The following is a 13,952-nucleotide window of genomic DNA, read 5'->3' as shown; positions in this document are numbered from 1 at the left end:
TATCTCTCTCTCCTAATTACTGTCATGTCCCTCGATGCAGTTCACCGCAGTAAGTTTGTTAATGTCGGAGAAGAGGTTATCTGACCAATAAATTTCAAGTTTTTAAGTCTCAAGATGACACTAAGCTAAAAGGCATTGTTTTAAAATCAAACCAATAACATACAAAAGGAATTCACCAGAGATTCCGATCACATCCATATCAGGGGAATCATCGCTGAGGAACTCAATAACATTATGCACACCTTTGGTTACCATGTCCATCCCCATTGCACCACACCTGTGTTACAACTGAACCATACATAGCCATTTTTTCCCTGCCAATGTACAGTGAACAGTTTGTAGCCTCGTAAATCTAATTGACATGCATCCACAAAATCATTATTTCATCAGCAAAAGTTTCAATCTTGAGTCGAACCACACCACAAACATAACAAAATGTACATCTTGGTGGTACATGTTGTCTTGGTGGATTCTCCTAGGAAGGCTTAAGTTCCATAGCACGTTGGCACGACAAAAACCAGACAATAGGCGCTCTAGTTGTACCGTCCTTCAGCTCCGCCTGGGACGTACCCAGCCTTGCAGCCTCTGTTAGTCCTAGCAATCAAATAACTTTCCGTTATAGCCCATCAGAACATAGTTTACATCATATTAGTTAATCGGACAACTTCAAAGCGATCAATCAACTTTCACGATCGACCCCCTATCGTAGCGATGGATGGTAGTGATTCACACGAACTGGGATAGAACCATGGATCTCGGAATTCTGCCCAGAGAAACATACGCTTAAAGTATTAAAACTGATAGCTTGAGTATTGATTAAACAAATATGGTATATAGTATTCCATAGAAAGTCAAATTGTCAATACCTTTTCCTGGGTACTATGTTCTCGGCGGAGAAAGGTGGCGGGGACAACGACCGATTAAGCAACAACAACACTGGAGGCTGACATCTTCGAAGGTTGGCTAAAAGCCGTGACAGTTCAATTTAGGAGTAATTTAATAAGAGATATGGGTCTCAAGGTTTGTTTGAGGAATTATATATACTGAGACGGATCGTTTCAGAGGTGAAACGGTACCATAACTGATCGTTGGAAATATAGAGAGGTGAAGATGAAAAGTTTCATAATTTTTTTTGATAAGCTAAAAGGGTAACGCTTTGGTTTATCGGTGGAAAAAGAGTACTATAAAAATCCTAGATACATACAAAAGAGATTTAGCCCACTTATAAGTTTTATTGGGCCAGAATGCAGATTTTACTAAATAGGTTTTGATGATCAAAGTTACACGTGAGTATTGAAACATTACAGTTATGTGTGGGATCCACTATAAGAAATCCTTGATAAATATATATTAGTTTCGGTAATCAATGTACAAAGTATCCTTTAGCTCAGTGGTATAAATGTTGTTGCTTAGATCTCAATAACCCGAGTTCGAGTTACAGGCTTGACACTTTTTCACAATTTTCAGGAGTGATGCAACTGCCCTATTATAACGTAGATTTCTTTGTTAGATGCATTTTCAAGATACGAAAATAAGCCATATATATTCACAAAGAACTGCATTAGTGCTTAGACAAGAATATACAAACTATATATATTAGTGGTTTTTTTAGCAAGTAAAATCTTCTGACTCTTTCATGATTGCAAATCTAGAGTCCTCCTCAAAGTTCTTATTCTGCCCAAATCAGTAACTCCACAACAAAGCCACATAAGTTATGATGTTTATAATCACCAGTTGAGTAAAAGAATTTTTCAATGACGTGAATTCTAACTACATCTTAAGAAAAAGCATATTATATACATTAGAAAAAAATGAAAACTATCACAGAGCAGCTAAAGTGTGAAACAATCTTCAATCCACTCCAGCAGTTTCGCTTGATCCATCTGGTAACCTTTCTTCTGGCACAAACCTACAATCATGTCGCAATACCGACAACCACGAATCCACCTAAAATAGCCATTAAAAAATGTTTCAGGATCTCTAAACAACCAACAAGTGTGTTAAAAAGATGTTATATCTACTTGGTGTATCACCTGACCTGTGTTTTAGAAGTGCTTGAGCACTCGAACCTTAGACCTTGACGGGTTAAGATATAAAAGCAATGATGGGTTTCATCGAACTCTCTAGTGTAGCTTGGCAACGAACCAACTTCAACGATATCCGCTAGCAATGTCGAATCTTGAGGGCTCAAATCTACAAATAAAGAGAGAGTTTCAAAAACAAATTCACATTTGAAACAAAAGATCGTTTAAAATGAAAATTGATTTACCAGTAGATAATAAGTAGAAGAAGAGACAAGGTCCTTGAAGGACGACGAATCGAGGAAGCCAGTCATCTACTTCTGCATCGTCTAGCGGAGGTGGTTCACCGGGTAGAGCTTCCCACCGCTGAAAGTTAAAACAGAAAAGAAAAAGAGGCGAGATTGTGAATATGAATATACACACTCACTATGGTGAGCCTAAAGGATCAAAGGAGTAAGAGCCTATACACTTCGGATAAAGAGATAGCCAGATAAACGAGCAGAGCGCAAGACTTCATCCACATGTTCCAACCTAATGCAACAAAAGAAGATGGGTGGGTTTGATCTGAGTAAAGGTAACAATACTGCTATATATTATGTCACAACTTACTGTGCTTTGAGGTAAGATTCTCTTTCTTCTAACTCAGATAGTTCTGATCTAAGTGACTCTAACTCTACTGCTGATAGCTCTACCTGCCCAATAAGCTATGATAATGGGGAAACTATTCTCTTGAAACAAAAAAAAAAAAACAAGGAAGGAAGGAAGGTGTGACGAATGGAACCTTTTCTTGACCATCAGAAACCCAAGGCAGCCGGCGAAGAGAGAAGAGATTCAGCATATGTGCTGCTCTTTTCAGTTTCCTGCGAGTACTGGACTGGCTTTGACTATGAGACCTACTTCAAAACAAAAGATGACAGCTCAAAGTCTCGAACTTTTAATAGCATTACTTATGCGCTAACACGTTACCTTGAAGAAATGTTAATATCTTCTTTGGGGTGAGAAGATGATGGAGAAGAAGGAGAGTCCTCTTGAGCAGCTTCGGTGGTGGGAGTAGGTACAGTAAAGTGATCAGTTAAGATATTTAATTTCCTGGGAGTACCATCACCCATAGGTTTGAACTCTAACAAAGATTCCGCAAGAGAGAGAGAGAGAGTCTGCATCCAAACGAAAAAAAAAAAAGACTATTCATTTGGAGCATGAACTAATAATCTACATTCTGTGAGTTTTACTACTCCATGAACAACACTTGAATTAGATCCAATCTAGAAGTGACATCACAAAGAAAGGAATCTAATCAAAAGTAGAGTTTCTTATTCTTCACTGATGATTAAAAACCAAAAAAACAAATTATATATCTTTCAATACCAATTCTAACAATTCCACTTCACCAGGAAAAAGAACGAAGCAGATGAAAAGGAACTCTTCTTAATTAATTAAGTTCATATAATCTCCAATAAAATCTACATAATGAATAAGCAAAGAATAAACCCAAACAAACAACTTCTGAAAATTAGAAATATAACAAAAGATCGACAACTTTGCTTATACCTGATTTGATTCGAAGGAGAGGTTGAAACACGAAACTGTTGTGTTTTCTGTTCTTTTAAGGGTAAAGTGTTTTTTTTTTTCACCCAATTTTGGTTTGGGTTTAAGCATTAACGCAACGCAAGCTTACCTCGAAAAGACAGTTTTAACCTTAGGTTGCACGCGGAAAGCTATATATCCACATGGGGGCATTTGTTGCAGTTTCTACGTTAATTTATGAAAAAAAGACAAAAATAGCACTAAATCAAGTTTATGTTCCCAAACTAGCACTCAAAGTCAAAAGTCACAAAAATAGCACTTAATGTTTTATCAAAAGTCACAAACTTAAGGTTTAAAGTTAAAGGGTGGGGTTTAGGGTTTAGGGTTTAGGGTTTAGGGTTTAGGTTTTAGGGTTTAGAGTTTAGGGTTTAAAGTTTAGGGTTTAGGGTTTAGAGTTTAGAATTTAGGGTTTAGAGTTGAGAAATGAGGTTTTGGGGATAACATTTTAAATATTGAAAAATAAAAAAAATAAAATTTTGAAAGGATAAACAATGTGCTATTTTGGTCATTTTAGTTTTTGAGTGCTATTTTTGTGATATAAACTTAGAAATGTGCTATTTTGGAGATTTGCCCTTAATTTATACTATTAGCCAAGTAATTCGAGATTTTTGTTATTTGATCGATCCTTCCGATAAGTTAGGTAGTTAATCATGAAAATTAATGTTTCTGAAACTTTTATTTTATAAATCTTATGCTTTTACATATCGAATCTTTAGGTGACAGAAGTTGCCAACTAATAAGCATTTGGTAGTGATAATGAGTAAATGGAACAGCCTATGACAAAAACTGGGTAGTGTAATGATGATGACTTGGGAGTATGAGATGCCAATTATTAGTGTCGTTGACCGAATAAATGCTCTATCCTGTAATCTTGTCTTGCAGCCTTTTTAATTAACAAAAACAAAATATGTACTTCACAATTTGTAGCTAAGGCCCATTATAATGTAATTAGGCCCAATGTATCTAACTCCAGTTCGAAGCAAAACCATCCGGTTACGCATAAACCGGAACAGATCCAACAAGTGGAAATAGAGATACATCTCTCATCTTAACTGGAATCATCATATGATATGTGGTCAGTATAGCAGCAAGGCCTTCTTCCTATCTTTCCTTACTTCACCTCAAAACTTTTCTTTGTCTAATGGCGACTTCTTCGATCACTATACCAACCATTATTCAGGGAACCAAGTTTCTCGGCCAAACCCATCTACTTTCAACTCCTAACCGATCGGTTTTCTCGCCTCCGAAGCAGCAACCAAACGCTCATAAAGTAAAGGCCATGGCTAAGTTCAACCTATGGGAAATGATGGGAGGAAGAGGATTATGCAACGGAGAGAAAGGCATCGAGAAGGAGCTCAACAGGAACATAGAGGAAGTACAACAAGAGACATCACAGGCTTCTGATAAGGAGACAGAGAAAGAGAGCTGCGATGACAGCAACTCGTCGTTTAAAGTACCTGAAGACGGTTTTGAGAAAGAGATGATGGGTCTCACCGGAGGTTTCCCCGGTGGCGAAAAAGGACTCAAAACGTTTATCGAACAAAACCCACCACCACCACCACCTCCTACGAAACAAGGAGGCGATGTTGCAGCCATGGTTGGTATGGAGAAGAAGCCTAAAGCTCCGGAACTACCGCTCCAAAAAACAAAAAGCATTAATAGGGATTAGAATGCATTCGATCAATGGTGAATCAGTATAATAGAAAAATCATCCAAGTCTGCAATGGAGTTGTTTTTTTTTTATTCTGTCATTGACATGCTGAGTTTATTACTATATAATAAACCAAATCTTGACTCTTGAGTATATTCTGTGAATGGCAAAGAAGAGAAGAGGTCCACCATTTCATGTTGTAATGATCAGATGCAGCCTCCCAACTGTGAATATTTGAAATGGTTAAAGAGACTTTATTTTAAAATGTTAATTATTATCCAGCAAGTTACTTACGAGTATGGCTTCCATTTCTTGGTTAGAGACCGGAGTGCGCTTAGGCTGCAGAGACGCCTTCCCGCCTATAGTCTTTGGAGTGTTGAGATTGGAGAAGAAAAACGCATCAGCTTCATTCTCCACCTGCTGCTGCTTTGTGCCCTCTGTTATTTCAAAAAAAGGTTTTATAAAACTTTAAATGCTAACATATATTACTACAAGTAAAACTGCCATAACAAAAGAACTTGTAGTACAATGATTCAAGAAATGATTCGAAGCTTAAATCTAATGTGAATTTTTTATTCAATGATATGTGCAAATGTAGACGAAACATGGATATATTTCTGCATAGAGTTTCAAAAGATGATTTCAAACCTGAAGGTTTGACATGACGCTGAGGGAATTTGATGCGAGGGATCCTCTTAAGCCCCTGAACTACGTTGTTCATCTCTTTCGCTCTTCCTTCTCGTCCTCCGTACCGAGGTTTGACGGCGACTTTGTAAATTTTCTATGTTTCTCTTCTGTGTCCGTTCTTCTTTGAAGTTTGAACCTTCGGCTTTGTTTTTTATTTTCTACGATCCTGGGCCTTTTACGATGGTTAGGCCCCCCCAAGCATACGGCCTGTTTAGAAGCCCTTGTTTTTTCCGATGTTCGGAATCGATTCCAGTCAATGTTCATGTAGCTTATTCTTTTATGCAACTGTGGAACAGATCACAGAAATAGGTAATTTAGCTATTGAAAACAATTTTTATAGTGTTTCTATAAAATAATGTACTATTATACTTTAGACTGACATTATAAGATTTGTATTTTGGGGGTAAATAGTTTTATACTTTTCCTAAGATAAATAGTGGTATCTCTATAATTAGAAGTCAGTTTTCTATGTGTAGCTCTCTCGTTAACTCTTACGATGGTTGATTACACTGATACTCTTAATGAATTAAAAGTATTACATTAAAAATTCTATTATTTATTTTTTTATTTAGTTTCCTTTTTAAAAAAAGAATAAGAATTTTTTTTATAAATTAAAAAAAGAAATTGAAAAATGAAAATATATATATATATATATATATATATATATATATATATATAATATGATTTCATAAAAAAAGGAAAAGTTCACAAAATAGTAATATTACATTTAAAACTTTTTTTTAAATAACATAAAATATAGATATAAAGAAAGTATTTTATTACTTTAAAAGTATATTTTATGTTATTTAAAAAAAAAAATGAAATGTAATATTATTTGAGAAGTCAGTTTCCTATGTGTAGTTCTCTCGTTAACTCTTACAATGGTTGACTACACTGATACCCTTAATGAATTAAAAGTATTACATTTAAAATTCTATTATTTATTTATTTATTTAGTTTCCTTTTTAAAATTTTCCGAAAACATATACATATAATAAAAAAAAAATTTATAAATTAAAAAAAAAGGAATTGAAAAACGAAAAAAAAAAAAATATATATATATATATATATATATATATATATAATATGATTTCATAAAAAAAGGGAAAGTTCACAAAATAGTAATACTACATTTAAAACTTTTTTTTAAATAACATAAAATATACTTTTAAAGTAATAAAATAGTTTCTTTATATCTATATTTTCTTAGATGAAAAATATAAATTTGTATATAATGTGATTTCATTAAAAAAACAATTTACACAGATTATCTTGATATTAGAAAAGAAATATTATTTCTTTTAAAACATAATTTTACACAATACAGATAAATTCAAAGTAATAGAAATATTTTTATATATCTATCTATTTTCTTAGATGATTACAAAAAATAATTAAGTAACATAAAGTGATATATATTTAAAAATAGTTTATAATTAGTATTTTTGAAATGCTTTACTTATTTTTCATATATTTAGTTGACTATAATATTTTTCAATTACAGCAAAAATATATTGAAAAATTATATCTTACTTATATAATATTATTTTCAAATAAAATCTCAATTTTGTTTACTGCTTATTTTTAAGAGAAATAAAAAACGAAAAATGAAATTTTAAAATAAACATCGTTTGATCAAATAGTTACAAAATAGTTTAATGAGGTAGATATATTATATTTTATCATTATTAAAGTTATTTGTTTTCTTAATATTAAATTTGCTTTTAAATTTTATGTTTTTATGTTTGTGGAACTTAATAGAACCATAATCAAAATACTAAATCAAATCTGAATTCTCATTTTTAAGATTATTTAAAAGAAATATCAGTTTCCATTCAATAAATCAAAGACATAAAGTTATTTAGAATTCATAAAATATTTTAATTATTGTAAATATTGACATATGTTCATGAGCTTCCAAAAATGTATTATAAATCAAATCTGAATTCTCATTTTTAAGATTATTTAAAAGAAATATCAGTTTCCATTCAATAAATCAAAGACATAAAGTTATTTAGAATTCATAAAATATTTTAATTATTGTAAATATTGACATGTATTTATGAGCTTCCAAAAATATATCAGCTACTTATGCATGTAACTTCCTATTGATTATCGCTTTATTTTTTAATATATTTTTTTAAAAAATCAACGTATAATTTGATAAATGTTATGAAAATACATGTACATTTAAACGATAAATAAAATTGTTTGATATGACTTAAGTATAATAAAAAATAATTATACTTCATTTTAAATTTGAAAAAATATATGTAACTCAATATACTCACAACATGAGTCACTCGACTAATCTAACTTATATCTAAAATCATAGATTTAACTACTATAAGAATATATAATTTTATAAGAATAGTAATTTATTTTATAAATATAAATCATAGGACAACTCAAAACATATTAAAAATGAAAATAAAATATTAACCAACTGTTACAATTTAGTTTTTTTGTAAAATTTATATATATGCATGAGATTTTCGAATATTATCGTTATATTAATTTATATAATTTAGAATCGGACACTTTAGTTTTTTTTTTCATTCTAAGCACAATAGATCTTAAGTTATACATAATCATCATAAAATATATTTACATATATAAAGCAACAACCACCTAAATGTAAATAAGAAATTAATCAAAATTTTAATATATATAATAAAAATATTACAGTTGAATTCAGAGATGCAATCCAATTTACCCAAATGATAACTAAATCGACTGTAAAAACAACAAAACTGATTAGATATAACATATATAAAATCATATATATAACTAAAGTAATATACTATTATTAATATAAATTATGCATACAAATTATAAATTAATTTAAAATTGAAAAGTAAATAGCAATCAATTATTATAATATATTTACTTTACAAATATTTATAGCACGAAAAAATCACCTAATTATTATTATACGTAGTGGGACATTAGAATATGAGTGTTTGATGGGAAAAGATAGAATCAGGACTTAGTCAAGCCCCAAAATTCGGATAAGCTTAAAACGCGTTATCTAAACTAAACACCTTTTGTTTCTTTTCTTCTACTCTAATACTATACGGCTCTATGTATAAAACTCCATATTGTAATAAACTTTCTAAAATATACTACAAGTTTCTCAGTATGTTTTACTAGTGATGCTTTTAGTCGACGGCCTTTATATTAATTATTGACATATTTTCATACGGGATTATATTTATCACGACATCGTAATCGACTATGAAATCAAATGTTTGATTAATTACGTAAAAAATCTGTGAGGAACACATGTGTTCATACTTGTTGGTTTTGTTAGCTGTGTGGGGATATTATTAATACAAACATTAGAGTAGTATTACTGGTTTTTCTTTTTTTCTATTAGTTAGACTAATTCAAAATGGAGTAATTGACCATGTCATATAGAATGGCCCTAGTGGCACGCCATCATTTTTGTTTGTGGAAATATATGTAATTAGAACCACTGGTTGATGATATGATCTTTCTGATAGATAATGATTTAAAATCGGATAAATATGACAAATCATTTTTTTAAGGTGACAAATCATTTTCAGACACAGTAAGAGAGAAAACTTTAAAGTCATGGTAAAGCTTTTGACTGATTAGTGATGATATTACGTTTGCTTCCTTTACCTTAATTGCATTAGACCTTTTTTGTGCAACAATTGCATTAGACCATGATTCTTATAATTGCATCCAAGCTCATTATCAGAGACAAAAATATAAATATGCACACACAATTGCTATTAACAGTTAACTATATCTCTTTCTTTTTCTTTTTACCATTAACCTCTTAAAATCTAATCAGGTATCTTCAGTTAAACTTAAAACTTCTCGCAACTCAACATCGACTGTGAACTAATGAACCTGTCAAAGGGGTTTTTGTTGATAAGTAAAAGATGCTTCTTACACTTTTTCAATAATAAAATAAAACAAATTCTAATACCCCACATGTGACGCCATCCTCTTTACCCCAAAGTAGACTCCTCTATACATGTCTAGTTAATCAAAGCAACTCTTGGTCGCCTATATAGACTCTCGTCTCTTATTCATGAGTAAACACAACAACAGACTTAAAATCCCACAAAGACGAGAAGATAACACACACAAACTTTCTCTTTTGTCAATAGAGAAGAAGAAGAAAAAGAATGATGGATACTTTATCTAGATGCTTCAACGGACTTCAAGAAAGATACGAGAGTGTTCTAGAAGCAAAATCAATTTACAGGGATGACTTAGACATAACGTTGCCTCTGAATGCATCAGAGGTTTCAATAGAATCCACCAAGAAGACTCGTTGCCTGCAAAGAGCCAAGAGGATTGACAAATCCCTAAGGTTCGAAGAGGAAGAGATGGCAGAGCCACTGGCCAAGAAAGAAGGTCAAAAGCCACGTAAGGTTGTGAGGTTTCAGTTAGAAAATAATAAAATCATCGAGCCGAAGAAGCCGGTAACATTGGATCTTGATCAAGAACTTGAACCGGAGGAGAAGCCGCTGGAGGAGAAAGAGGGTTTGCATATAGTCAAAGGGAAGGAGGAGGTTGTGAGGATTAAGATCAAGATGACCAAGAAGGAAGCTCAAAGGCTACTAGGGAAATGCAAAAACGATAGTGTTTTGGATTTCGAGCATGTAGTGGATCAGATAGCACACGTCCCGGTTCATCAGCTTCAAGTCTCTGTGGCTGTGGTTGCTTGTAATAAAGAACGACAGGAAAATGGTAGCTGGTTATCTAAGATGGAATAGTTTTTAGTACTTAATTTTGGGGTTTGTTTACCAAAGTTCTGTAGTGCTAGGGTTATATCTGTAATGCTGTGTCATATACTGTTCTAGTAAGAATGAACAGGGGAAGATTTGAATATTCAAATATGAAATTTATAATCTGATTCTATATATCTTGATTGTGGATAACATTAGATTTTTTTTACGTATTTTGTGTAGAAGATATGGGAAACTAAGTGTTCTTTTCATTCAAAACAGTCATACTTGTTATTTAAAAGAAACTATTATGAAAAGTGGATATAAGAACTGAATTTACTTGCAATTAAATACTATAATATACTCACCTTTTCCATACAAGTAGATATGTACTTGGAGAATGATTCATTCTTTCATCCTAACATCTATGACACATATTAAATTCAGCTTGAATATTGTATATAATGTATCCGTAGTAAACAAGCGAGAAAAGACTCTATATATTAGATCGACCTGGATATCTGAAGTTATTTTCATAGTAAAAGGCAATAAATTATCAAATATAAAACTGTTAGATTAATTATATATTTATATAATATACCTTGATCAACATTCTCTTTAAAAGTAGATAACCACTAAAAATTTTCATACTTTTTTTCCCATGTGTCCAGCGAGACACGGCAGTTCTGACTCATTAATTGCAGTTTCTTGTTCGCAGGTAGATTAACATCTTGATGATAGTAGTTTGGGTTTTAAAACGTACGTATCATCAATCACTTTTATAACAGTCAAGCGGTGTTCGTTGTGTGGTCGGTCTCACAGAAAGCTGAATGTAGCGTTGAATAAACAAGACAATACTACCTTCTTTGGCAAATAAATTTTTTTGATAGACTTATTTGGAGCCGTATCAATACATTTGTGTACTTTCATGACATTCAGAAAAAGACTTAACCACATTGGTCAAGGGTGTAAGCTTAATAAAAATCGATTAGTTGCGATCACATAACTACAAACTTATAAAGCAACTAAACTGATGCATACTAAACAACTACTTTATTTGTGTTTGACAATTTACACACTGAACCTTATATATGAGAGACGAAAATGCAATACATAACTTCATGTTTTTCTGGATTTTCTCTGGGGTAAATAAGCATTTGCCAGTTTCAAACACCGAAGATATCTCACGCTGAGAACCAAACATTTCTCAGGTGAAAAAAATCCATCGGAAAAAAAAAGAAATAAAAACAAGCAAATGCAAATTCCCCCACAAAAAATCCTATTTTAGAAAAAGAAATTTAAATAAAACCTTAATTAATGATCTAAAAAGGATTTAAAAAGTGATTACTATAGTGCTTCTTCAGGCCATTCAGTAATTCTCTCCAACGATGGCCTCCACTTGCGACATCTCCGGCGAGACTCTTCCTCTTCCTCAGCCACCTTTGCTGCAGCTTCTCCGGCGAATCTCTCCGCCTCTAGTTCCCTGAGAAAATCCCCGAAAGAAGCCAAAGTTGTTTCTCCCTTGCCTTGGACGTCGCCGCCGGCGTTTAACTGGAAGAGGATGAGTTTCTCTAACTCATCTCTTCTCAGAACAATCTTCACTTTCCGATCTTTTCTGTTGTTATCTTTCTTCACTTCTTGTTCTTCTTGAACCTCTCTCGTAACGTTGTTTCCTCCATTCAAACAGTTTCCCATTTTTATAAATTTAAAGCAAATATTGAAACAAAAAGAAATATAGTTTTTTTGTTTAATGAAATGCCCACAAAAAAAGTTCGTAGAAGAAAAAAGAAAACTTGGGAAGTGCCCAAGAAAAAATAATCTTTCTTCTTTTCTTTTTCTTCTGTGGGTCAATGTGATGGAAGGTGGTGACTTGCATGGATCATTGTGTGATATGGAGTTATATAATGTTGAGTGTGGTCTGTTTATCGCGATAGATGGATAACCATGCTGATCTGTTAGATTTATATTATAAAAATGTGATATTATCGTTAGTTTTATTGATTATAAATTCAACCAACCATACGTTTGTTATTCGGTTATCAAGGTGCTAATTTCGTTAAAGCTTAGTTTGAACAAAATAAAAATAAATCGGATTAAGAAATAGAGCTCAAAGCTAAACAAAACCTAAACCTAATAGTTCAATGTTCACTAACAACAAATGTATAGCTGGGACTAATTCAGCTGACATTCATCTAAATTTGCGATGAATTTGAAACAAACATGCACAGTTTATGATAATTATGAAAACAAAAAAATCATTTGGCATTGTGTTAGTAAGAATTTGGTTATTGATGTTATTTGCCATTGTGAAAACTTTAATTACATCAGTACAACTTTTTATTGTCTTTTTTAGTATTAGTTAAAAATTATATTGTATGAAGACACGAGAACGCAAGGTCATGTTCTCACCGGTTAGTTTGTGCCTTAAAGCCTTAAAATAAACCAAAACCGTGTTAAAACCCGGCAACGCAACTTAGTCGTCGTGAGATTCAATAGTCACTAATAATATACTTGAATTCGAATATAAAACCCATTTTGCTCTATGAGTGGTACTTGATGATAGCTTATAGATACATTCATATTCGTTTCCCCTTAAAAATTAATCATTAATAGAAATCCAATAATTCATAGCATGATCAGTTTCAAAAAATGTCAAACCCATCATTTCACATTATTCTCTCCGGATTTCAGGAATCAACAAAAGCCTAAACTAACACAAGATCGATCTAATATATCACTTTCAGAAATCGGTTTATCAAACTCAATCACAACCACTAAACTATAGCCACTCACTACAAGAAAAAAGCGGTATTCTGACGGACATTTCGACGGAAAATAAAATCCTCGGAATATCCTGAGGAATTTCCGAGGAAATTCCGAGGAAACACAAAATTTGGTTTCCTCGAAATTTCCTCGGAATATACCGACGGAATTCCGAGGAAATATCAATCCGTCAGAATATTCCGAGGAAATTCCGAGGAAAAATGTGTTCCTCGAAAAAAACCGATGAATTCCGAGGAAATATTATAGCCGTTGGAGAGCCGTTGGGGGATTTTACAAAATTCCGAGGAAATTCCGACGAACTAGCCGTTGGCGTCGGAATTCCGTCGGAATTTCTTCGGTCTGTCGGCAGGATTTAAACTATAAATACAAGCAGTCATCTTCCTCTTCATTCACTCCATATCTTCATCCTCCCTCTTTCTCTATTTACACACGAATTTGATTCATAAAAAATATGTCTCTTCAAATTATTTTCGTTCTTGGATCGATCGACCTCATTTGGATCCGAACACGAGATTG

The 13,952-nt window shown here is 32.5% G+C and overlaps 5 protein-coding genes across 7 annotated transcripts; 2 read left to right on the top strand and 3 right to left on the bottom strand.

Moving 5' to 3' along the window:
- Positions 1 to 1,653: 1,653 nt before the first annotated feature.
- Positions 1,654 to 3,668, bottom strand: LOC106303964. 3 transcript variants are annotated; one of them, XM_013740324.1, is made up of 8 exons: positions 3,570 to 3,668; positions 2,988 to 3,175; positions 2,803 to 2,914; positions 2,631 to 2,713; positions 2,489 to 2,552; positions 2,270 to 2,387; positions 2,034 to 2,193; positions 1,654 to 1,947 (listed from the first exon to the last, which is right to left on the bottom strand). In XM_013740324.1, the coding sequence occupies exons 2-8, from the start codon at positions 3,128 to 3,130 to the stop codon at positions 1,833 to 1,835; spliced, it is 795 nt and encodes a 264-aa protein (XP_013595778.1). In that variant the 5' UTR covers positions 3,131 to 3,175; positions 3,570 to 3,668; the 3' UTR covers positions 1,654 to 1,832. The 3 variants fall into 3 exon arrangements, with proteins under 3 accessions (XP_013595778.1, XP_013595781.1, XP_013595779.1); XM_013740327.1 differs by having other exon boundaries at positions 2,039 to 2,193; XM_013740325.1 differs by lacking the exon at positions 3,570 to 3,668 and adding an exon at positions 3,387 to 3,528.
- A 995-nt stretch (positions 3,669 to 4,663) lies between these two features.
- LOC106302050 (NAD(P)H-quinone oxidoreductase subunit S, chloroplastic-like) lies at positions 4,664 to 5,411 on the top strand. The gene has a single exon (XM_013738563.1). The coding sequence runs from the start codon at positions 4,747 to 4,749 to the stop codon at positions 5,272 to 5,274; it is 528 nt and encodes a 175-aa protein (XP_013594017.1). The 5' UTR covers positions 4,664 to 4,746; the 3' UTR covers positions 5,275 to 5,411.
- Positions 5,338 to 6,231, bottom strand: LOC106302051. The gene is made up of 3 exons (XM_013738564.1): positions 5,905 to 6,231; positions 5,551 to 5,693; positions 5,338 to 5,480 (listed from the first exon to the last, which is right to left on the bottom strand). Exons 1-3 carry the CDS (start codon positions 5,975 to 5,977, stop codon positions 5,463 to 5,465), a joined length of 234 nt encoding a protein of 77 aa, XP_013594018.1. The 5' UTR covers positions 5,978 to 6,231; the 3' UTR covers positions 5,338 to 5,462.
- A 3,737-nt stretch (positions 6,232 to 9,968) lies between these two features.
- Positions 9,969 to 10,865, top strand: LOC106304133. The gene has a single exon (XM_013740531.1). The coding sequence runs from the start codon at positions 10,107 to 10,109 to the stop codon at positions 10,698 to 10,700; it is 594 nt and encodes a 197-aa protein (XP_013595985.1). The 5' UTR covers positions 9,969 to 10,106; the 3' UTR covers positions 10,701 to 10,865.
- An 818-nt stretch (positions 10,866 to 11,683) lies between these two features.
- LOC106304117 lies at positions 11,684 to 12,541 on the bottom strand. The gene has a single exon (XM_013740511.1). The coding sequence runs from the start codon at positions 12,345 to 12,347 to the stop codon at positions 12,000 to 12,002; it is 348 nt and encodes a 115-aa protein (XP_013595965.1). The 5' UTR covers positions 12,348 to 12,541; the 3' UTR covers positions 11,684 to 11,999.
- Between the last annotated feature and the right edge of the window lie 1,411 nt (positions 12,542 to 13,952).

The sequence above is a fragment of the Brassica oleracea genome, chromosome C7, assembly GCF_000695525.1.
Source record: "Brassica oleracea var. oleracea cultivar TO1000 chromosome C7, BOL, whole genome shotgun sequence".
NCBI classification, from domain to species: Eukaryota; Viridiplantae; Streptophyta; class Magnoliopsida; order Brassicales; family Brassicaceae; genus Brassica; species Brassica oleracea.
This window is presented reverse-complemented; position numbering and strand designations above follow the sequence as displayed.

What these genes read in the sequence shown, in the direction of transcription:
- LOC106304133 (XM_013740531.1), top strand. Translation starts at nt 10,107, where the DNA reads ATGATGGATACTTTATCTAGATGCTTCAACGGACTTCAAGAAAGATAC.
- LOC106303964 (XM_013740324.1), bottom strand. Translation starts at nt 3,130, where the DNA reads ATGGGTGATGGTACTCCCAGGAAATTAAATATCTTAACTGATCACTTT. An exon ending in GCTATCTCTTTATCCGAAGT is followed by an intron (nt 2,388 to 2,488) that starts GTATAGGCTCTT and finishes TTTAACTTTCAG; the next exon opens with CGGTGGGAAGCTCTACCCGG. An exon ending in ACTTCTAAAACACAGGTCAG is followed by an intron (nt 1,948 to 2,033) that starts GTGATACACCAA and finishes TGGCTATTTTAG; the next exon opens with GTGGATTCGTGGTTGTCGGT.
- LOC106302050 (XM_013738563.1), top strand. Translation starts at nt 4,747, where the DNA reads ATGGCGACTTCTTCGATCACTATACCAACCATTATTCAGGGAACCAAG.
- LOC106304117 (XM_013740511.1), bottom strand. Translation starts at nt 12,347, where the DNA reads ATGGGAAACTGTTTGAATGGAGGAAACAACGTTACGAGAGAGGTTCAA.
- LOC106302051 (XM_013738564.1), bottom strand. Translation starts at nt 5,977, where the DNA reads ATGAACAACGTAGTTCAGGGGCTTAAGAGGATCCCTCGCATCAAATTC. An exon ending in GCGTCATGTCAAACCTTCAG is followed by an intron (nt 5,694 to 5,904) that starts GTTTGAAATCAT and finishes TTGAAATAACAG; the next exon opens with AGGGCACAAAGCAGCAGCAG.